The sequence below is a fragment of the Oxyura jamaicensis genome, unplaced genomic scaffold, assembly GCF_011077185.1.
Source record: "Oxyura jamaicensis isolate SHBP4307 breed ruddy duck unplaced genomic scaffold, BPBGC_Ojam_1.0 oxyUn_random_OJ106627, whole genome shotgun sequence".
Classification (NCBI taxonomy): domain Eukaryota; kingdom Metazoa; phylum Chordata; class Aves; order Anseriformes; family Anatidae; genus Oxyura; species Oxyura jamaicensis.
Genome location: NW_023312332.1, coordinates 2276 through 24811, shown reverse-complemented (window position 1 = coordinate 24811; position 22536 = coordinate 2276). Strand labels below are relative to the sequence as shown.

At 58.4% G+C, this 22536-nt stretch overlaps 3 protein-coding genes across 4 annotated transcripts in view; 1 reads left to right on the top strand and 2 right to left on the bottom strand.

Annotated features, from left to right (window-relative positions):
- Window positions 1-1298, bottom strand: part of LOC118160190 (anaphase-promoting complex subunit 16) — a 5001-nt gene extending 3703 nt beyond the window's left edge. The window contains exon 1 of the mRNA XM_035314724.1: window positions 1208-1298. Coding sequence (XP_035170615.1) covers window positions 1208-1263 — 56 coding nt within the window. The 5' untranslated portion in view covers window positions 1264-1298. The remainder of the gene's footprint in view (window positions 1-1207) is intronic.
- LOC118160189 (DNA damage-inducible transcript 4 protein-like) overlaps window positions 1-8978 on the bottom strand; it is a 17219-nt gene extending 8241 nt beyond the window's left edge. Inside the window, exon 1 of the mRNA XM_035314723.1 lies at window positions 8970-8978. The gene's annotated coding sequence lies outside the window, so the exon portion shown is untranslated. The remainder of the gene's footprint in view (window positions 1-8969) is intronic.
- LOC118160188 (activating signal cointegrator 1 complex subunit 1-like) lies at window positions 1021-22536 on the top strand. 2 transcript variants are annotated; one of them, XM_035314721.1, is made up of 10 exons: window positions 1021-1098; window positions 2059-2174; window positions 3232-3331; window positions 3968-4065; window positions 5072-5250; window positions 8865-9001; window positions 11167-11286; window positions 13833-13957; window positions 15144-15223; window positions 22098-22536. In XM_035314721.1, exons 2-10 carry the CDS (start codon window positions 2063-2065, stop codon window positions 22212-22214), a joined length of 1068 nt encoding a protein of 355 aa, XP_035170612.1. In that variant the 5' UTR covers window positions 1021-1098; window positions 2059-2062; the 3' UTR covers window positions 22215-22536. The 2 variants fall into 2 exon arrangements, with proteins under 2 accessions (XP_035170612.1, XP_035170611.1); XM_035314720.1 differs by having other exon boundaries at window positions 3229-3331.

Genomic DNA, 22536 nt, shown 5'->3' with positions numbered 1-22536 from the left:
GCCGGCCCGCGGGCTGACCCCCCGCCCCCCCCCCGTGCCAGGGGACCCGGGAATTTCGCGGGATGCCGGAGGGCATAAAAATAACCCGGCGCGGGTCGCTGACCCCCATTCGCTGGCCTTCAGCCGCTTGGCTCTTCCCCCGCTCCCGGGGTCATAAAAAGATGAGTTTCTTTAAAAAAAAATTTGGCCCCGTTTCCAGGAGCGTGGACACGGAAGAAGCCCTCCTCCCTCCTAAAACCTGGCAGCTCGCAGGACTGCCAGCTCCCGCGCGGCATCCTGTGAGCAACGCCGCGCCTCGCCTGCAGCAACCGCTGCGGCCGTTGCATCAGACGCGCCCTCGCTCCTCAAACTAGGGCGTTTGGCCCCAAACCGGCAGGCAGCCGTCTGCAGGAGCTGCTGGCACGCGTTTTTCTTGGAAAGAGGTGCGTGCCTTTGTAATAACGGAGCACTGGGCACTCGTTACGTACCTGACAGCACCGACGCCGCCGCTTTTTGCGCCCTTGGTGCCTTCCTAAGCTTGCTGCTTCCCCATTACCCCCCACTCCTTTCGGTGCTGTTCTCCCACCTACTTCATACATTTCAGCAGCCTCTTCGGGCTACACAGCTTCGGAAAGCGCTCAAGGATTTGGTGGAGAAAACGGCTTTTTTTTTTCATCTTTTTTTTTTTTATTATTATTTTTTCGGAATCAGAACCCGTCAAGTCGTTCGCAGCGGGCCCGCGGCCGTGTCCTTTGTCGCGTGTGGGGCAGCGGGCAGGACGGGCCGTGAAGGAGCACGCCCGGCCGAACGACACCTTTAACGGCACGGGATGGCTCGAGCCACAAGGACCCCACAGCCCCAGCTTTTTATTTTAAACCCTTCTGGGCCGCTCCGGCCCCGGCCGCCTCAGCCGCCCGCCATTTTGTGAGGGGCCGGCGGCGCCGCACCGCGCATGCGCCGCGCAGCCCCCTGCCCACACCCCGCCGCCTCAGCCGCCGCACCGCGCATGCGCCACGCACCACCCCCCCGCCCACCCGGCGGCCGCCTCAGCCGCGCCACCGCGCATGCGCACAGCTCCTTCAGGGCCCCTCCCCGGCTTCCGTAGCGAGCGGCTTGGAGGTGAGTGCGACCCCCGGCGCCGGCCTCGTCGTTGCCCCGAGCGCTTTCCCCTCTCCCCGCCCGCCCTTCCCGCCGCTCTCCGGTCGCGGCGGCCCGCTCCGGGCCTCACCTGGGCGCCCGCACCGCTTGGCGCAGGCGGCGGGCGGGATCGCGCTCGCGGTGCATGCTGGGGCGGAGGGCGGGCGGCGGGCCCCGCCCACTTCCGGGCGCTTCGGGGAGGGGGCGCGGTAACCATGGCAACGGAGCCCGCGCGGGGCGGGGCCCGGGGTGCCCCCCCCCCCCCCCCCCCCCCCCCCCGTATCAAATCACGATCGTAGCGCGATTTGGGGGTTTTTTAGGGAAAAAAACAGCGTTAAATTGCACAGCACCACGGCCCTGCTTGGCATAGACCCGGCCCGGGGGCAGCGCGTCCCCAGGGAGCAGCCCCCTGTGTTTGTTCCCCCCTCAGGTGCTGCCAGGGCGGGCGCAGCCCTGACAGGGGCGACTTGTTGGGCTCCAGCACAAATTTGCGGCGAAAACCCTAAAACGCGGATTTCCCCCTCGTAACGATTTGGGCGCACAGATGCGGCACCTGACACGCGCCCCCCCAGCTGTGCAGCTCACCCCGCCGCTGCCACGCGTTTTTCCACACACAGAGCTGGGCTCCCCGCGATTTTGGGGGAAAACCGCCCGGGTTTCACACGCAGCTCTCCGACCCACCCTATTTCCTCGCAGTGCCCTTTCAGTTTTGCCCTTCCCGTTTTAAAAATAATCATCATAAAAGCTCTACGTAAGCTCCGAGCAGCGCAAAGACCGTAGGAGGCAGTGCATCCAGGTGCTGCAGCCGTATGGGGCTGAAGGGACCTTAAATGCCCAAATACCCAGCGTGAGGCCAGCCGGGCGGCTGGAGGGGACCCTCGGCCGTTCTGTGCGAAAAGCGGGGCAGGAGACACGCTTGGCTCTGTTTCTCAGCAGCAGCAGCGCCATGGACGTCCTGAGGCCCGCCCTGATAAGGATCGGCGGGCGAGTCTACAGGAAGAACCTGCTTCACGAGCAAGCCCACCAGCAGGAGGAGGAGGACGAGGACTTCTATGCAGGTGGGGCGTCAGCCTTGGTGTCCCCTCTCTGTGCCTCTGCAGTGAGATGTTAAAAAAGGAGAGAAGTGCTTTGCGACGGCCCCTGATGATCCTGCTGACCAGAGGGCAGACGTAAACCTGATTACCTAGGGTTTGGGTGGCTCTGCTGCCGACCGTTGGCCACGTTTGCTGGCCCTGGAAGACCTCCAGTAAAGGAAAAGCACAGTCGAGCTTAGATCTGTTTTTCCCAGATCTGTTTTCCTGAATGGCCTTTCTTTTCGGCAGCGGGACTGTTTGCAGATACAGCAGGACTGGAGGCTGTTTGCTAACGTTCCTCTGCCCTGGCAGTGTTGGCCCCTAAAAAACTGGGCCTTTTCCAATGCACATTTTGGGAGGTGTGAGCGATTCGGGGGCAGAATTCTTCTTGTCCTGCTTTGCTTTTACCTTTCTGCCTGTGTGCTCGTTGTAGTTTTGCCTGAGTTGTGGGCACAGAAAAGTCCCGCTGATATTTCTCAAGCAGGGAAGGTTGTGTCTGTTGTGGCCCCTTTCCCCTTCCACCCTGCCCGTCAGCGGATTGAACAAAGCTGTAATAAGCCGCTTGCAGCCCGCAGCCATCCTTATTTATGTTTGGAAGGAGAGAGAAACCCCTGCTTCTTTCTGGAAATTACGTTGGGTCCTAGCAGGCACCAAAACACGGTACCTGGAGCCTTGAGACGAAGCTCTCCCCACCTTTTATTTTTGTTCTTCTGCGGCTGTAAATTCCCGTCTCAGCGGGTTGATGGCATCCATCCTGCCAGGAGAGCAGAGCATAACGTGGACGAGGGCATTTCTCCCACAAACTGCAGTGGGGAGAAAACTTGGGCTGGGGCCGTTGCCTCCCTGTGCCTCCCAGATCTAGAAGATCTGTTTTTCTGTTTTGCACAGCTGGTAGTAAGATGAATTTAAAAGCCTTTAGTTGCAAGGGAGGGGGCCCCCTTCGTTTAACCTTGGGAGAAGAAGATTGTGAGACTGTTGACCTACATAGAGCGCTGCCAGGCTTTACAGCGGTTGTTCAAGGTCTGCTGTTCTTTTCTGGCAGGGCCTGGCGACTGTGCAGATGAGCCGTGCGATGCCTTCGTGGTGGAAGAGACCGAGAAAGGCTTCCAGTGCAGAGTGGAGGTGCCCAGCCCGTTATACAAGTGAGCCTATGTGTTTCTGGTTTCCTTGAGCCCCCTCTGGCTGGGGCAGCGTTTCTGTGCGGAATATTTGGCGGGGGGGGGGGGGGATCAGGGTAAGCGGCAGAGCTCTGCGATGTATCCTGTTCTGTGAGCGTCCCGATTCTGGGAGGGGAGAATTGGCAAAGCCTTTCTAGTGCAGTTGTGCTGTGCTTGACTCCTAGCGCTTGCTGTGACACAGACAGCAGGTGGTGCTTTCTGGCTGGCAGGGGAGCTTTTGAGCATCTCTTCCCTTGAACATGAAAGCATCGGGGAGGGTGGAAGAAGGGGAGGAGGAACTGGGGTGAGCAGCCTGGCAGGGGGGGGTTGTGAAAGCCTTGGGAGAAAGCACGTGCCTGGAATCGACTGTTGGCTCAAACCTGATGTTCACTGGGAAGCCTGGAGCGTTCAAGGCTTTATCCGGTCAGTTTTGACAGTTTTATGGGTTGAATGGTTTTACGGTGGGGGACAAAGGGAAAACACGGGTGATAAACGTGCAGCGGCAGGATTTGCTGGGAAGAGCTGTCACAGGCCGACCGCAGCAAGCCAGCGTCTGCTGCCTGGGCACCTCTGATGGGGAGAGGGCCAGCGAGTGACTCTCTTCCACTTTTATGCCTCCAGATATATAATCGGGAAGAAAGGAGAAACCAAGAAGAGACTGGAAACAGAGACTCGAACCTCGATCAGCATTCCCAAGCCTGGAGTCGAAGGGGAAATCGGTGAGCCTAGAATCAGCGTTCTCTCATCGGCTCTTGCACAGACCCGCTTTGAGGGGGGACAGGGAACAGGAGGTGCTTTCCTTCAGCTCCCGCACCCGGCACTCCCGCTGACTTCACGGGAGAGGAGGCGTTGCTTGTCGGGGCTGGCCTGCGCAGGTTGCTGCCACAGTGGGTATCCAGAGGGCCCCTCACACGCAGCCCGTGGGTAACCGGTGCTGCGTAGGGTTACGATTTACGACGGGGCTCTGAGGGCTAGGTGCATCCAGCTGTCACGCCGCGCAGGAATGTGGTCGCACTTCTCAGTAAGTGGGCCTTGACTTCTTCCCGAGGACCGTGAAGGGCTTTCAGGAGGGCTGAGAGGTGTTGAAAACGTGTAATAATAGCAAGGCAAGAAAATCGCGCTCCTTGCGGTTCGTTCCTCTCCAGCTCAAGTGTTCTCCGTTCGGGGCCTTGAAGTGCGTGCACAAACGGTGCAGGCCTCCTTGATCTTTGATAGGTTTCCTTCGTCACTTTGAGCGAGAGCCTGCCTTTATGGGAACTCGAAATGGTGCTCTAGAAATCTGAAGAGCCACTGAAGTGAGCGATTCTGTGCTATTGTTTTTGCAGACGCGCAGAGCTGGCTTTCCTGAGAGCAGCGGGGTGCCTCTGATGGCATCATCCTGCCTTTGCAGGGGAAAGCGCAGCCGTGTGAGGCGTTTTAAGTCGAGCAGGGAGTCTGGCATGATTTCTCTGTGCGTGGCCGGGGGTTTTAATTCCTGTCCCTTCTTCGGTGAGCCCTGGGATGGCAGCAGAGAGGTGCTGTTGTGCAGGTCATCCTACTTCTCCCTTGGCAGCTCCAGGATGAAATATTCTTACCTTTGCAATACCAGTGCTTTAAAGCACACGGATAAACCCAACACAAAACCCCTGTCCGTTTAGCTGCTGTTTCTTTTACGTGGGCATGGGTGTCAGCAGTCTCCCCGCAGCTTCCTGAAAACCGGACGGGTCCTGCTTTGTTCCCCTGCAGTGATTACGGGGCAGCAGCGCGGCGGCGTCATCTCGGCCCGGACGCGCGTCGACGTTCTGCTGGACAGCTTCCGCAAGAAGCAGCCCTTCACGCACTTCCTCTCCTTCGCTCTCAACCAGCCCGCGGTCCAGGAGAAGTTCCTGCAGTTCAAGGAGGAAGTGCTGGAGAAATGCTCCAAGGTTAGCACCCGCGTGGGAACTGGAATCAAACGAAAGCCCTTCAGCGGTCTCGTTTCTCGAAGCAGCTTTCTGGCGTTTACCCGGGAGGCCTCACCCTTCATCGCCTTTCCTAGCAGGGCGTTTTTAACGGGCCTTTTGCCGAAGCTGGTGGATCTGCTGGTGAAATCTGGGGTGTGGAATGGCTTCCTTAGTTGATTGTTGGTAAAATATTCCGTCCTCCTTTGACATTTCCCTAGGTGGGACGATATTCTGTTCAGCTAGGCGTTCAGCTAGGCAAGGGGGGTGAGGCCCCCCTCGTGGCGGCTGGAGGTTGGGCTGCGCGTGCGCAGCGGGGTTTTGTGGGCTGATGGATTTACCGCCAGGTCCCCCACCCCTGCTCGCGTCTTCCAAAGGGGAAAGCAACCTTGCAAATAGCTCCAGAGCTCCCCTCGCCTGGGTCTTCGTGCCTTGCGTGTGAATTACCTGGGATCTGGGGAAGGTGCACGTCTTGCCAAAGTTACCGTGGCCGCTTGCATGCCAATTGTCTCGTCTCTACCAGCAGGCTTTGCAGTTGTGTCTCTCCTGGCAGCTCTGATTTAACTCCTTCTCCCCCAGCTGCCTGTTTCCCTGACACCGTAGGAGCCGTCCGTCACCGAGCTTTCCGCACGATGTTAAATAAAACTGATTCTGGCTGATAAACCCAGGAGCTGGCTGCAAAAACCTTGCCTGGCGTCCGTGGTGGCCTGGCTCCCTCTGTTGGCTGCCGGTTCCGGTGCCTGTGGGGGGACGCCACAGCTGTGGGGAGAGAGGGGGCTTTTTGGGGGGCTGCTAACTTCAGCGTGGGGCTCTGGCAGTGCCCGTTCGTGCCGTTGGCCCTGGGCTGAGACTGCTGCTTTCAGCCGGGTGTTTCTCTTGCCCCTTACCCCTCCTAAACGGGCTTGTGGCTGTTGCAGTCCTTCTGCTTGATCCCCCCTGGCCATCCCGGACCCTGCTTTTCCAACCTTCCTCCTCCAGCTGTCTGCCAGCGGGCCCCGGGGAGCTCTTGTCCCTCCCTGCGGACAGCAAAACCCATCCCTCTTGCTCACTCCAGGCTTCCAGGCTGCCTCCGTGTCAGGCGAATCCTTTCAGTGTAACGTCCCCAAGAGGAAGCCTCTTTTATTCATCTTTGCCCTCCTCCTCTGTAAGCAGTACGAGCTTACAGATTTGTCCAAAGCGACGGGATTTACTTAGAGAAATCTGAACAGGTTTCGGTGACAGCAGCGAGCTGCTCTCCCTCGCAATTTGCTGGTGTAAAACGTCGGAGAATTGGGCAGCCTCCGGTCTTTGAGCGCAGCTCTCCAGCGACGGGAAGGAGGGGAAAAGCCCAGGTGTGTGCGAGGATTTCTTCTGGCCATTGAGCATTTGTGAGCCGCTCTTCCTCTTCCCCCCTCCGAAGCAGTTTCTACGGCAACCATTCATTGATACCGTACAGCTTAGGGTTATGTTGGGGGGGAATAAGCTGGCTAACTTCATTTTCTGTAAATACCCAGCGCTGCTAACGAGACGCTGGATCTCAGGGAGGAAGGGGCAGACAACGGGAGGGGTCGCTCAGCCTGCAGCCCTCGGGTCGGTTCTGAGGGAGAGCTGTTCTGCCTCGCTCCTTTGTCTGGGGAGCAGGGTGGGAGAGGGCATCCTGCTGGCAGGCACTATCATGCTGTTAAGGACAAAAAAAAAGGAGAAAGCTGTCTGCAAATATTGGAAGCTCTTAAGGCAGTCGAAAGGATGCAGCCAGGGAGGAAGGGCTGAGCTGCTTGATCCTTTGCCTCGTCACGCAGAAGACCGTGTTTCGGTCGGTGCTTTCCCTGCTGCGGGGGAATTTGCAGGAACAACGTGCTTGGGATTTGCAAAGACCCCAAATAAAACCCTTTCCGTGTTGCAGCCAGGAGAGCAAAGGTCGAAGTGGGAGGGAGACTTGAGGGAAGAGGACGTGGGGGGATTTTTGTAACCCTAAACGTGCGGAAGTGGGTTGTTTCTCTGCGACGACGACATCGTGCGTCCTTAGGGAACAGCGGGTTGAGCAGTGAAGTTTGGAGGGGCAGTGGGATCAGTCTGATGTGCTTGTACCTGCCAGCAAGTTCCTGCAAATGCACGGCTCTCAGATTCCCCCGTCAAATACGGGGGATTCCCTGCTCTAGGCAGGGGAAGGAGCTGGTGCAAGAGGAGCTTGGCACCGAGAACAACTCAGAGAGCGTGGCCGAGGTGCTGGGATCCCTGTGCCCCCCTCCGGTGTCTCACCTCTGCTCTTATGGTTACCTTACCTTGGTAACCGTAAGAGTTAACCAGGTAACGCTGGTTGTCTGCGGCACGGGTAAATCAAACTGGCTCCCCGTTCCTGTTCCCCAAGCCGTTGTTTGGTGGTGGGCCCAACGTCCTCTGGCCACGGGTACCATTAAAAGAAGACTGATGGGGAGGAATCGTGTCCCGCAGGCCAGCAGCAGTAGGAATTCAAGGAAATACAAAGGCTCTGAGAGGTGAGGAGGAGCGAGATGGAGGCAGCCCTCCTGCCTGTTCTGTGGCGTGCCTAACGTCAGGAGTCTGCTGCGGGCTGCTGCGTGGTGCTGAGGTCCGCAGCCCACGCCAGGATTTCGGGGCTCAGTCAGCAAAAAAACAAAATGATCCGCAGCAGGGGCAGGCAGGCACACACTCTCTGTGGGCTGGGGAGCACCCAGCTTCGCCTGAAAACCCGCGGAGATGCGAGGCGCTGAGCTCTGAGGGGCTGAGATACGGCAGCCTTTGAACGCCAGAGAGGTTTCCTGTCAAACTCTGAAGCACAGGTAGAAACTTGGGAGCTGTCGTTCTCAGTCCGTGGGCTTTTTGTTGTTGTTTTTCAGAGAAATGCTTCCGTGGCAGGGTAAGTGGTGCCGGATTCTTCGGGAGTTAGAAGTGGAGGTTATTTCATGCGCTGGTGGGAAACGGCCGCTAAGTGGGAACAATTGTTGTACCATGGGCGTGTTAACCATCCGCAAGGTATTTTTATAAAGACCCTAGAACAAAAGAGTGTGCTTCTGAAGGCTGAGCGCGAGCACTGCTCCACCTGGGAACAGTTCTTCCCCAGCAACAAACACGGAGCTCTTTTTTTAAAGGGAATTTAAACTTGATTCATCTCGGCAAACTATAGGGCACACGGGAACAAGGAAGATGTAATTACCAGGGCTGGGGTGAGCTGTGCTGGTGCAGCGAGGTGCAGCCTGTGCTTAGGCAGGATTTAGGGACCACGTAGAGCTCGTCACCGCGGCTGGCTCCAACTGTGCTGCACGAAACCACATTTCACTCCAGCTCTGTCCGTGCTGACCTGTGCTGAGTCCGTTGCTGGGGGCAGCGGCCGCTCTGACGGCCCCCCTGGGCTGGAGGCTGCCCTAAGGAGCCCCGATTCGGGTTCCAGGCAGAGCACGCGAGCAGGGCTGGGCTGTGCCTCGCGCACAGAGCCTGAGCAGTGCAGCCCGGTCTCGGCTTCCAGTGGCCACCAGCTCGAGCAGCGAGGCGGAGGCGGAAGGCTCGATGCTGGTGGCTTGGTGCTCGTTGCCCGTCGTGCTTATCCCCCCGGCCCGGGTGTGCGTCTGAGATGTGCTGAGGTTCTGTATCTGGTTGTGTTGTAGGATCACGGGGTGAGCAGCAGCCTGTTCCAGAACCCTGCCAAGCTTCACCTGACTCTGGGGACGCTGGTGCTGCTGAACGAACAGGAGATCCGGAAGGCCCGCGACCTGCTGCAGCGCTGCAAGGAGGACTTTGTGGAGTAAGTGAGGCGGAGGGCTGTCACGCCTGGGGCGTGCGTGGGGGGAAAGAAGCAAGCTTGTCTGTAACGAGGAGCAGCGAGGAGGAGAGCAGCCCAGCGGCGAGCGTGGCTAAACCCCGGCAATTTACAAAAAAGCTGAATGTTTCGAGCAGGAGCAGCAGCAATCACCCAGCGTGCAACAACCAGAGAGCGTAACAACCAAGAGCGTAACTCGTGGCTCAGCCCAAGCCCTCAGCCTTCCCTGCAGACCCGCTCCGGTCCCTCCTTCCTCTCCCCTCCGTCCCCATTATCATTTAGCGTGAGCAGATCCTCGCTGCTGTCCCCTGCCTGCTGCAGAGGGAGGGGCGAGCTCCCTCACCTCGGCGTGCTGTCTGCAGCGGGCTCCGGCGCGCTGCTTCCCTCCTGCCTCGCAGCAGATGCCGAGGTGTCCTTGACATGCATTTCTGTGTGCGGGGAAGCCGGCAGGAGCCCCGTGAGTAATTGGGCTGAAACGCTCCGCGCCGCTCCAGCGCCGGGGCTGTCTCACTGCCTGTTAACACCGAGCTGCAGATGTTGTGGCTCCAACTGGAGACGTGGCTGAAGGGCGCCGTAATTACCTTATCTCTGCACGGCTTAGAAATCGGAGATGACCTAAGGGACCGCCTTATTTCTTTATTTCTGCAAAGCCTTTGCACAGAGAGCGCTGATTCCTGATTTATTTTCCCCTTCTTTTCTACCTTAGAAGAATTAGCCACGCGGTGCCAGCCGATAGCTATGGGAATGAACGCACAGCCAAGATTCTTACCTCCTCCCCTAAAGCGCAGGCTCTGTTCTTACAGCTGTTGAACAGAACTGCGAGCACGTTCCCAGGGGCAGGGGCTGCCCGCAGTACTTAAACTGGCACCCTCCGTGTAGCTGGGCTGAACCGAGACAGCAAATTGTTACCCTCCACTTCCTTTGGTGGAGGGGGAATCGCCACTCGAGCAGGTTATTTCCCTGGCCACAGCCCCACAAATATAAGCTCAAAATTAATTTAGGCTCCCTTCCACCCACACGAACCTTCGTGAGTGTTTGTTGACTTCGGTAAAGGCCAGCCGTGCCGTCTGGAGGGAGACGTGCCCTTTTTGTCCCTTTTTACAGTGCGTGGCCTCAGGTGCTCGTAGGCTCACGTGCACGACCGCACGCGGGCTGCTCTCCTCCCAGAAAACAAACCGCAGGAGGAGATCACGCTCCCCTGTCCCACCTGGGAGGCTTTTACACAGAACCTCACCGCTGCGCGCCGGGGCGGGCTGCACGGCAGCGAGCAAGGTTAGAGCAAAGTCACGCCCGTGCCATTAACTCGTGTTTATTTCTCCTGCCTGCCTGGGTGCTCCGCGAGACCTCACAGGAAACGAGGCAGCGGCGGAGCTCTCGCTGCGGCGCCTGCCTCCCCGCGCTGCTCGGGTGGCGGAGGCAAGGAGGCGGCGTGATTTTGGAAGCAGCTCGGCTGCACGGCGCGCTTGCAGGTGCGGGAGGGCCTCTCGCACCGCTTTTTGGGTTTCGCCTCCCCGCAAGAGGGGCTGGAGATGGTTTGAAAGCGGCTCTGTTCCCTTCCAGCGTTTGTAAGTGGACGTTGAAACGTGCTTGGAGCTGCATTCTGCTTGGGGTGCGAAAATCAGTGAACTGCAGGCTTGGTGTCACGATAACTCTTCTCAGGGAAGGCGGGAGCTTCTCTGGGATGAGTTTTGCCATTTGAGCGCTGACGGGTTTTGTACAAATAGCTCTGAGGTGGCCTGTGAATACCGACAGGTTGGCTTACCTCGTGCCTGAAACAGTGAATGTATGAATTTCAGTGTTTTTATGGTGTTTCTTGAGATGACGAGACAACAGCAGCTGCAGCTTTTTCAGCTCTTGAAATTAGGCAGCCTTCTTCTGTGGGTTTTGTTCTGTTGGCTCGCTTCCCCACCCCAGTGCAAACGACATTCACATGGGAAAGGAAAGAGCTCTGCAGTGAGTTCACCGCCCCGTACGGGCTGCGTGCCCCACGTAACCTCAAAGCTGTGCTTAACAGTAGCAATAAATGAGATTTTTCCCGTCCCCTTAGTAAGCATCGATATATTTAGGGTGTGAGAGGAGTACTACACCTTGTATTTCCAAAGCAGCTGTGATGTCTTGCTCTTTAACACAAGGGACTTCTCCCGTTCTAGCCGGATCACCGGAGGCAGACCCCTGGCTGTGGAGGTGGCCGGGGTGGAGTACATGAACGATGACCCTGCCATGACGGACGTCCTCTACGCGAAGGTCCACATGAAGGACGGCTCGGACAGGTGAGTCCCAGTCCCCCCCCACTCCTTTCTTCCCGTCCTCACCGTGCGGGCCGTGCCCGAGGATCCCTGCACTGGCTGGAGTCGCTGGGTGCTGCCGGCGGCCCCGGGGCCGGCAGTGGGGAAGACGAAGTCCTTTGTGCTTCGCAAACCGGTCCAGGCAGTGGTGTGTCTGCTCGTCGAGTCGCTCGCTGGCGGTGCGGCTGAGATGATGTTGTCTGACTTGGAAGGCGGGACAGCTCGGCCTCTGCCGCCTGGCTCCCGGCGCACAAACCCGATTCATCTGGGCGGCCTGACTTACTCCGCAGCACTTCGTGATTCTCCCAACCCAGCTGCACCAGGAGGTCCCTAGAAAAGCGTGGCTTGGTTACGGAGTCGGTGTCTGTATCTCTGTCTAGCCTGAAACGCGCACCGGGTGTGAAACATCTGTGCTCTGAGCTGCTGGGGGGGAATCTTGAGCCTGGCTGGTGTCAGTGCATGCTGGTGACGTTAGCAGAAGGCTCCACGCTCCTTCCCGGGCCTGGTGGTGACTGGACAACCTTCCTCCAGCCCGTTTTCGACGAGTGCATCACCAGCAGCAGCACCACCTTTTCCCTTAATGCTTCCTCAGCAGCTGGGGAAAATGTAAGAGCCATCAAGAGCTTGTGAGGTGGGTGGGGAAGGAGGCGGAGGAGTAGCCAGGAGAGCTTTATCCTGCTCTTTCGGAGCTCTAGCCTTTTTTTTTTCCTGGCAGTGCTTCCCTTTTGGGCAGTGCTTCCCTTTTGGTGTCTGACCCCCTTGCTAGAGGACAGCAGGAGCTAGCAGGCTGTGGGCAGGGACCTGCTCAGGGCAGAAGGGAGGCGTTCTGGCATCTCCTTTCCCCCAGGGAAAGAAGATGGGGGGGTCCCTGCTTAAAACCCCGTGGGGAAAACCACGCTTCGGAGGCTCTGCTGAAGAAAGAGATCGGAAGAGGGATAAGCAAACGGGTGGGAAAATGAAGGCGTAACAACTGCTGGGAGGCAGTAGGAATTGAAGTGCTCTCTTCCTCTTCTCAACTCTTCCGCTTTGAAGCCTGTCCTACCCTGAAAGAGGTGAGGTAAAACAGACTGGGGGGGGTGGAGAACCGGGACAATCATCAGCCAGGAGAGAGAAGAGAAATACAGGGAGAAACGGGGAAGAAGCACTCAGAAAGGTGAGGCAGAGGCAGATGCTGCATAACCCGAATTCCCTTCGGTCAGTCTGTTGTAGGAAGCACTTGACGTGTCAGAGCTGAGCTGTGGGGCTCCGTTTCTCCCGGGTGTCCAAGTTGTGGACCACCTGAGAGGTGCAGTGCTTGCGAGTCCGCTTGCGCTTCTGGAAAGAAGGCTGTGGCTGGAGAGAAGTCCTGCAGAGCCCAAGGAGGGCCCGAAGCGAGGATGTTAGCTGGGGTTTTGCTCGGGGAAACGGGCAAAGCTGGCTGAAAGCAGCTCCTCAGCTGCAGGGCCGATCCGGGGGGGAGAGCGGCAGCCACGTGCTTCGTCCTGCTGGCTGCGGCTCTGCTGCAGCCCGTGGGAGCTGCGTGCCTCCCTGGCTCATGCGAGGCGTCCTGCTCGCTCGGCGTGGCTCCCGGCGTGGGGTTCCTTCCTGAGCTGTGGCTGATCCTGATCGGCTTAGGCTATAACGCAGGAGATGGGATTTGCCCGACTGAGTTTGCATAACCGCAGCCAGCGTTAGAGGTTGGCGAGCCCTTCCGCACATGTAATGGCTCAGTCTGAGGGAGAGATCATGCTCTGATGCCTCCCACATGGCAAATAATTTCCGTTATAATTCATTCTAATTTGGTTTATTTCCTTGATTAACTTTATAATGGAATAAAGCACCATTTTCACTTGAGCTATTCTCTGCTAATTTGTTTTAGGATTGTCCGTAATGGTATTCATTTAATCTTTGTCATTGCTAATTTTAAAAACCAGCCATGTAAAGCCAGAAAGCAGCACAAAACCATGGCAATCGGACCTTGGAGAGCCCCGGGACCGTCACGTGGCTGCTGGCAGCCCACGAGGGGCCGTGCAGGAGGCGGCAGCCCCGGGCTCTGCCTCCCCACGAAGTCCCGCCAGTGGCAGCAAGTCCTCGGGTTCTGCTTGTTCAGGAGTCTGGGGGTCGGAGCGTTCCCCAGGGTGCCTTGTCTGGGTTTGCACCTTCTGTCACCGCGGTCTGGGCTCTTCCAGAAGTGGAGCTTGGCTCTCTGGGGCAGACGGGGTCCGAGCTCCAGCCTGGAGCTCTGCACAGGTCCCAGTCCCTGCACCGAGAGCTCCCCCGGGGCCCGAGCAGCCCCGGGGCTCCCTCGGTGTCGGCGTGTGCAAGCAGAGTGAGCGGTGTTCAAGGCAGATGTGTCCTCCACGTTCCGACCGCATCACAAACAGCCAGGGCTTCCTGCAGGAGAGCTGAGTCCCGGTGGCTCTGTTAGCTCCCCCTGCTCCCTTTTCCTGAGCGCATGCAGAGGAATTTCACGCTGGCAGAGAAGCAAACAGCTGCCAACACGGGAGTTCCTCCTTCCTTCACGTTGCTCTGTGCTCTTTTTGCCTTCCCAGGTTGCAGGCGATCGCCGATCAGCTGGTGGAGCGCTTTGTGGCCTCCGGCCTGATGCTTAAAGAGTGGGATAGGGTGAAACTGCACGCCACGGTCATGAACACGCTCTTCAGGAAAGATCCAGGTGGTGGGTATCCTTCTTCTTTGCTGGTAAATGCATTTCACGTCGTGCTGCTGCACGGGGAGTGCTTTGGTCAGTAACTGTCGGCTTTTACGCCTGTCGCGTTTTCAGTTTTTAGTAATGTTGGGATTTTTTTCCCCCCTGAAACTCGGACCTGAGATTCCAGGGGGGGGGAACGTTGCCAAATGAAACCTGGGACAAAATGAAGAAGCAGCCGGCTGGAGGAGGCAGGCATGCTCTGAGTGCTTCCTGGATCTTTTCAAAGGCTCTTTGCCTTAGCTTCCAGGTCCCTACCGCCCAGTAGCACTCCCAGGCTCTGGACCAGAAAGGAACACGTTTAAATACCTTGTGAGGTCTTGGGCTCCCCGTGCCCCAGCATTAAGCTGAAATCCTGTACCAACTTGATGTGCTCTGCTGACCCCTAAACAAGATGGAAACGTGCTTCTTTTGGGGCGAGTTAAAGATCGCCGGCCCGTTCAGGAACCTGATCCCCGTGTCTTTCCCGTTAAATCAGGTTCAGACGAGGCTGAATACGAGCTGCTGCTGAGCAGCTGGTGTCTGGCGCCTCTGCCAAAAGCTTGTCTGCTCGGGCAGCCTGCAGCACGGCTCGGATCGCAGCACTGCCTTCGGGGAGGGGCGGCCTGCTACAGCCCTGTTCTCATGTGCAGCCACGCACGTGCCCCCGGCGCTGCTGGGCAGCTCGCAAGCCTTATCAGCACCGCAGGAGAGCTTTTCCTAGCTTTCTCTGGCACGCCGAGCTTCGCGCAGCGTTGAGCGTTCTCCAGTTGCTGCCTCGGAGTCTCGGCACGGACAGCGATAAGAGCGGGGAGCCTGTCACAGCTTTGGGGCTGCCCGCTGCCGAGGTCAGCTAAGCGTGCTCTGCCAGCAGAAACCCTGACAAGACCGATTCTTTGGGCCCCGAGCATCAGTGAAAAGCCACCAGCCCCACAGAGTGACCCCGCAGTAGCTACGATTTAGGGTTTTCCTCCAGGTGTTCCTGACAGGGGCACCGATCCCTGCCTTATTCAGCCTTGTTCTCCTTAAAATCAAAGTGTTTTCCCACGAAGAACCGGGCAAGGAGGGCTTATTAGCTGGCAGCTGGCTTTGGGGAGGAGAAGAGTGGGGGGCGAAGTACAGCACACGCAGTTCTCCCATCTGAGCCTCATTCTGGTGGTGGCTTTTCCCTTCCCAGCTGAAGAGCGCACCGCCGCCACGGCTGCTAAATCATCCTTCAAGGAACGGGAGTCCTTTAACGGCCGAAATATCCTCAAGGTCAGTATGAAACAGGGAGGGGAACGGCGCCAGCTGTGGATATTGTCCAGCCAAAAGAGGCTGAAACACCTCTTGGAGGCTGCTTTTGTCTTAGGCGTATGGGATCTCCCGGGGGGATTGATCTGTTTAGAAAATAAACGATCTAGATCACTCATGACTGGGAGCATTACAGCATCTAACAGAAGCGTTCTCAAAGCTGGCGAGGCTCGGATCAGGAGTGTGTAGCACGAATGCTAAGTGGGTGTTTGTGTTGTCGTTCACTCCGCTCGTGTTTTACCCGGGAGACTCGGGCTCGTGTCGATTTGCAGCCCACCAGAAAGGAGCACTGAGTTGCTCTTGTTCTACCCGCTCGTATTTATGCTGCTAAAAAATCCGACTGCCATTTCGCATGCTCTTTTATTTATTTATTTATTTATTAATCTCTGCTATCGATTTGCTTGGAGAGGAGCAGGCTGCAGCCTGGGCTGAGCCCGCAGGCAGCCTCTGCCGCTCTTCCAGCTGGCAGCGTCAGGCTGATGCTGCGGTGCTTGGCCCCTGCGAGTATCCAGAGAGAAAAAGGCAAGGAGCAAAAATGGAAAGCAGCACCGGCTTGCAAGGCAACCCGAGCCTCTCTTGGGTGAGGGGATTTGTTGCAGGCGGCTGTGATGAGAGGGAGACGGGACGAGGCACGACATGTGGGAACCGCTGGGTGTCCTGGCCACAAACTGGCAGCGACACCGGAGAGGCTGGGTGGGGGATGGACAGCTCGGGAGGACGTCGGGGCATCAGGGGACAGAAAAGCTCTGCTCTGTTTGTGCTCGCAGATCTCCTGCCTAATGCACGAGGCGCTGGATGGAGAGGTGAAGGCAGGGAGTGGGGCTGATTGATTTCCCCTGCGCGGAGGACAGGCAGAGGGACAGAACTGGGTTAAGCTCTCATTGTCTGTGCCAGCGCCGTGTCATGACTCAGCATCACGCTGCGCGCCCGGGGCGAGGCTGCAGCACTGCGTGAAGCAGGGAGCCCACGGACGCGGTCCCTGGGTTTTAATGGGACCTGTGAGGTTTGGTTAGCTCCTAGCGCCCCAAAACCTGCTCCAGAAAGGGAAGGTGGCACACGTTGGAAGCCCCAGGCACCCACAGGGACTCAGCTTTCGAGGCGCGTGCCCACATTTCGCTTTGTCCCTCCTGACCTTTCTCTGGGGCCTGTTAAATTTGCCCTCGGACTCGAGAGGGACGTCAAATCCAGCCGGCCTCTGTCCTTAACGCGGCTGCCTCTCCGCGGGTGGCTGTCCCTTATATTCCTGAAACAGGAGCTGAGGCGTTCTGAAAACTGACTGATTCTGTCCCGAGGTAGCCAAAGGAGCTGCCGCCTGTCTGGACGGCTGCTAATCGCTTCGGAGCGGGCCTTGCAGCGAGGAACGTCCTCCTTCTCCCCCACCTCCACCGCGTCTCCTGCCTAACCTGCTCGCTTCGTCTTTCCCCTCGGCCTCCCACGTGCCTGCAGCAGAAGGCCCGTTGGCATTCATTAATGACGTGAGTCATAAATAGCTCCAGGCTGCTCACCAGCCGAGCCCAGCCACCGAAGCGTTCGAGCGTGACCTTGCAGGGATGCGCCGGCTCCCTCCCAGCCCCCTCGGACCCGCGGCATTTATCCCCCGGTCGGGGAGCTCGCCCTTCGTTAGCTCCTGCCGCAGGATCTGAGCTGCCGCGGGCACGTGTTGGCTGGTGGCGTGCCGGCGTTACCCCAGGCCCCAGCTGGTCTTTTGCTTTCAGCAGCCCTGATGGGAATTGTATTTGAGAAGCCTTTGTTCGACCCGTGCCGCGGAGTTATCCGTCCACTCCTGTTTGTGCTAAGAAATGGCTGTGCGGGCCGGCGCCTTCCCACACCGCTCAGAAAATAGATCCTGGAGGACGAGCTGCGCTGGGGAGCCCAAATGGCTTCTGGCTCGAACAACAGCCGTGAAGAAGGCTCCTCGGGCTCGCTGGTGCAGAAAGCCCAAGGGAAGCCTGCGAGTGATTTGTGCCTCCCGTGGGAGCGCCAGACGCTCTGCCTCCGTGCCTGCCTCGTCCCGCGGAGCGGGGACGCTTTACGAAGCGCTCCAGACGCAGCAATACCTCTTCCTTTTAGGGTGGCCAGCTGCTGGGTCCTTTGAGCATCCCAGTCACGTCCCAAACTCCCGCTCCGCTCGGGAGCAAAGCAAAACATCCCCTGGCGAGCAGAGGGAGGGGGCAGCTCCTTCCCCGAGCGAGGAAGATTGGGCTTGGCAGCCCCTCCGCGTTGCTTCCTCCTCCTCCTCTTCCTCCTCCTCTGTCCCCGAGGGTGGCCGCGTGCCCGGCGTCGCAGCTGGCCGAGCGGCACGGCCCTGGCACCGAGGCGGCTGGGGCAGCTGCGTGCATCTCCGGAGACGAGGCTTGGCCGCCTCCGGGCTTTTATTTATTATTTACTCGCCCGCTTTTATTTATTTCCCTTCGCGAAAACGCCAAGGCTGTGGCGAATAAATAAAAAATGGAAAGGAACGTGGAGGCGCAGCCCGGCCAAAAATTTTCCATCCTGCTTCGGAAGGAAGGGAAGGCTTAGGGTGGGGAGGAAAACATCTCAGCCCTCACTGGGTTTGAACCGAATGATTCTTAACTCAAGGTCTGAGGAGCCTGGGGCGGCCTTTGCCCCGTTCAGACAAGAGGTAAGCGAGTTTTGAGCGAGGAAAGAGGCTTGAAATGCCCGAAACCCAACAAGCGTTAAAGAAAGTAACTCCTGCCCCTGTGCAGAGCCACCCTCGCCAATTCCCCTTGCAGATGAGGAGCGCTGACTGTGTTCTGAAGCCCCCGCTACCTCTTCTGTGCAGCTTTTGTTGGTGAATTTAAGCAGACAGTCTTCTCCCGTTGTATTTTTAAGCAGAGGTGAAATCAAAGGGCCGAAGACCCCACGCTGGGTGAGATCAGGAGTGCCCAGTTCTCCTCAGCGAGGTGCTGAGAGCGTAAATCCAACGCAGGGCTGAGAACTGGAGCGGGCACACACCCGGAGGTGGCCGCTCGGAAAGTTTGGAGCTCCAAATACCAAACCGAAACCCACCGGGCTGAGAAGAGCCCGAGTAAGAGCCCGCGGTGCAGCCTCGGGAATGAGGCAGCGCTTTCCTCGCCGAGGGTTCCCCAAAGGAGCCAAAAGCCGAAACGAAAGGCTGCCGTGCGCGGATCCTCTCGGTGACCTTCCAGCATGGGAGAGCAGCTTCTCTTTGTGGAGGTGCTCAGCACCTCTCTGTGCCGGCGCTGGGAGGGCTGGGCGAGGGGGGGCTCGCCGAGAGGCTGGGGAAGCTCCTGGCTCCCCTCGGCCCGTCCTCGCGGCGTTGTGGAGCTGGGCTGGGGGTGCCTCCGCCTGGCGCCCCCGAGCTCCCCCGAGATGGCTGCCAGCTGAGGCAGCGTCACCTTCCTGATCTTCAAGGACATTTGTTTTTCTCTCCCTGGAGCTGGCAGGGCTTGAATTACGGCGGCTCCTTAATAGAGATGGAGGCCCAGCGCATTTAGCGCAGGGGGAAAAGAGAGAAAGAACGCATCGATTAGTCAAAGGAGGCAGTTCATCCCAAAGGTGCCCTGACCCTTCTGCCGGATAATTTCCCGGGTCTGTCTGAATTAATTGACTGGCTCCGTGGCCCGGCTCCTCCTCTCGGTGGCTTTGTGAGCAGAACCGGGAGGTCACATTGACGGAGCTCCTCGTCCCAGCGTCCCCGCACGCCCCGCCAGCCTCCCGGCACCACTGCAGCAAAGCCAAAGGCCGGCTCTGAAGAACCGTCGCTGCGTGTGCTGTAACGGGGAGCGCTGGGCGCCGTGGGGCCGAGGCTGCCGTGGAGACACGCGGCGGCTGATCATCGATCTCCTTGGAGAGGTTGCACTGCGAATCCCTCGCGTCTGGGGCGGGGAAGTTAGCGGAGCCCTTAACGCGCGAGCGTGTGGGTTTGTGGTGGTTTGGTTTTTTTTTTTTTTCATTTTATTCTTGTCTGAAAGATGTGCAAGGATCCAGTAACCTCCAAACGTCCCACTTGTATTTGTTTCTGAGTTTGCAGAACGCCTTTCACCATAGCAACCAGGGTTTGATTTCCTCAAGCGCATGAATTTTCATGGAGTTTGCGGCGAGGAGGGGCAAGGACCCAAAGCCCTGAGCTGAAGCAAAGCTTCTGCAGCACGCCAGGAGCGGCGCGACGGTGCGCCCCGAGGAGCAGGCCCTGGAGGGGGGCAAGATGAACAAAAGGCCTGCACCTGGCCCCAGACAGCTTTACCTGGAGGAAGGCGGGCCGGGAAGGTGAAATGCCAGCGTGGGTCCTTTCTGAGCTGGTCACCGTGTGATTGCCGCGTAAAGGACATGCGAAAGACCCGCGGGGTGGCATTTGCTTACGGACCCAAGGCTCGGTGGCGTTTAGGTGGCATTGACCCTGTCTGGGGGAAATCAAAGCGCAGAAACACGCGCCCAGGATAGCTAAAAGGGCCTCTGCTGCCACCTCTCCCAACCTGCAGGAGGCTGAAAGCCAAAGCCAGGGGAAGGATCCCTGCCCGTCCCGGCCCTCTCCTCGCGGCTCCGCGCCGTGTCTTCGCCCCGTAACACCCGTGCACTAGCCGAGGAACCGGGGTGCTGGGCCAGCGGTCCTTTAAACAGCCGTGGCAGGGACGCGCTCCCTGATTTGGCCGGGGCTAGCGCCTGCCCACCTGCCCTTCCCACCCGCCGCCGTGTGCATTAGGGCTGGCGAGCTTCCAGGCATAATTAAACCCCTGGCAGCTGATGGTTGGCGTGGCGGTGGCCGGAGTGAATCATACAGGGATCAGGTACTTCTGGCACCAAACTGCTTCAGAGGAGATGCTCTGGAAGTGAAAATAGAACGGGAAAGAGCCCGTTCCTTGAACAAGCTGCCCGGCTCTCGACGCGTGGCCCGGTTGGGTTTCATCCTGGGGGGGGGGCAGCAGGGGGTTTGGCTGCCTGGGGTAGCGCGTCCGGGAGGGCGATTGTTCTCTGTGTGAGCATGTGTGAGAATTGTGACGACCTCCACTTATCTCCTTTTCCAGGGGGAGAGGGGGAAAAAAAAAAAAGCAGAGATGCTCATCCAGGAGGCACCTCATCGGCCTCCTCCGAAAGCAGAGCGTTTCCGTGGTGGGAGATATAAATATCTTCCTCGGCTCCGCTTGGCTTCTCCCCAGGATAAATAGAAGTGGAAGTCAGAAGCAGAGGCTCAGCCCTCGGAAATCTCTTCCCAAGCCCCTGGGGACGAACGCGGGGTGGCTGCTTGTCGGGAAGGCGCGGGAGGCTCCGAGGATGCCGTTCGAGGGCCTCCTTCCCGATTGCCCAAGGTGGATCTTGGCCTTGAGCCTCACGCACGGCGGCCGGTTGCCGAAGGGAGCGGAGAAGCATCAGCGAGAAGCTGGCTCGAAACGAGAGCAGAGGGGGAAAAAAAAAAAGGCTGTGGCTGTCCTTTAAATCTCGTAGCATGTTTACTCTCAGAGAGAACAGCTACATTACCAAAAATCAATAGTCCTAGCGGTGTTCTCACCGGGAAACAAGCGCACGCTCGGACACATGAGAGGCGGTGGATTTTTTTTTATAAGGAAGAAGAAGCCAAGGGACTGCAAAGTGCTTTGCTCCGAGGGCTCTGCTTCGCTCCCTGCAGCGTGCACATGGAGAGGCCGTGACCCGGGCGGTGCCGTCGGGGACCTGGTGCTGGCCTTTCCCAGCCGACGTGCCGGCGGCGAGGGGAGCAGGGGGAAGGTTTGTCTCCCTGGCTGGCCGCGGGGAAGTCGTCTCAGCCCTTCTCAGCCCTGCACAAAGGAGAAGAGAGGGGAGAGCAGCCTCCTCCCTACCATCTCTTATTAATGAGGCGTTTTATCCCAAGTCCTCTAACAAGAAGCACGCAGGCTTTTGGGAACACGATTAATCTTTAATTGTATAAATCTTTAATCGGGCCAAATGGAGTTTGCATGGTGGCAGTCGTGGCTCCTCTTTTCCTCCGCTCCCTGGCGGAGACGCTCCCCTGGAATAACTTCTTTCCAGCAGCCCCCCGTCCTGGGCCGTGGCCGAACCCTCCGGCACCGAGAAACCCGCGTCCTCCAGGTGCTCGTGCTCTGGGTTTGTGATCAGTAGGTAGGAACTGGTGCACCGCTGCCTCCAGGGGCCGTAATTTAATTAATGCGTTGGCTTTTGCTAGCCATTGGTGTTGGTAGCCCTCGCCTTAAACAGTCTGGAAATTATCCGCTCCGCTCCTAGGGAGACAGAAGCTCCTCCTGAGGCAGGACGGATGCTCCCAGCCAGAGCCCTTTCTTGAGTCCTAGTGGAAGAGGAAGAGCGTTTCACCCAGGTGCCCTTCCGGCAATGCTGCTGAACTTCCCCGGCTCGGATGCCGTTTTTCTGGTTGGCCCCGCCGATGGGATTATCGGCAGAGGCACGCCGTCAGGCCCGAGCACCGCCTCGCTTTCCTTAACTTGCGCTCCGGCCCCCGCCGAACAAAGGAGGATTTGTTGAGCAGGGGGGGTCGGCGCTGGCGGGGAGAGATCCTTCCCCTCCAGCCTGCTACTTTGAATGAGGGCTGAGCCGTCGCCCTAATCCGTGGCCTGGATCGGGGGAAAAACACCCCGGCCTCGCTCTGCGACCGCGGCGTGCCCCAGGTCGGCCTCTGGGACGGTGAACAGGGCTCTCCGCGGGGAAGGGCTGAGCAGCTGCTGCTCAAAAAGGGGAGTTCGTTTCGTACGTCGATGGCGTTAGCGGCCAAATGCAGTCCCTAGGGGTGGAAGTCTTGAAGAGCAGTTTTGTTAAAGGTCAGTCAGCGAGCAGGGGCTTTCTGCAGGAGCAGCTCGTGGTTGGTGGAGCGGCCGCAGGCTGCGTTTCTCTCGGAGCTACCGAAACGTTTTTTTCTCCTCTCCTTCAGCTCTTCGAGCACTTCTACTTCGGCGAGGTGCAGCTGGACGCGGTTCGGCTCTCCCAGAGGTTCTCCACGGACGCCTCCGGCTACTACGCGACGTCGGGGCAGCTGGACTTCTGCTGAACGGGAGCGCGGCCGCCGCCGCGGGCCCCCTCTGGGCACCACCACCGATACGTTTTTATAGGACGAGGATTTTGGACAGCAACCCAGGAACTCCAGACGAGTTCGTTTTCCAAGAGAACAGCTGGAAACACTGGCTTTGGGGGGCACCACCCTGCTTTAGCGTGGCTGTGTTTCAGAGGAGGAAGCCTGTGCTTTACGTAAGCATGCGCAATGCAGGAGAGCTCCCCGGAGCGCGGGATCGAGGTCAGGCGCCGCTTGGATCTCCAGCAGCGTGCCTGCGTGATGTTGATCTCCAAATAAATTAATCCCCTTCAAAAGCAAA

What these genes read in the sequence shown, in the direction of transcription:
- LOC118160188 (XM_035314720.1), top strand. Translation starts at nt 2,063, where the DNA reads ATGGACGTCCTGAGGCCCGCCCTGATAAGGATCGGCGGGCGAGTCTAC. An exon ending in TGCAAGGAGGACTTTGTGGA is followed by an intron (nt 9,002 to 11,166) that starts GTAAGTGAGGCG and finishes CTCCCGTTCTAG; the next exon opens with CCGGATCACCGGAGGCAGAC. An exon ending in ATGAAGGACGGCTCGGACAG is followed by an intron (nt 11,287 to 13,832) that starts GTGAGTCCCAGT and finishes TTGCCTTCCCAG; the next exon opens with GTTGCAGGCGATCGCCGATC.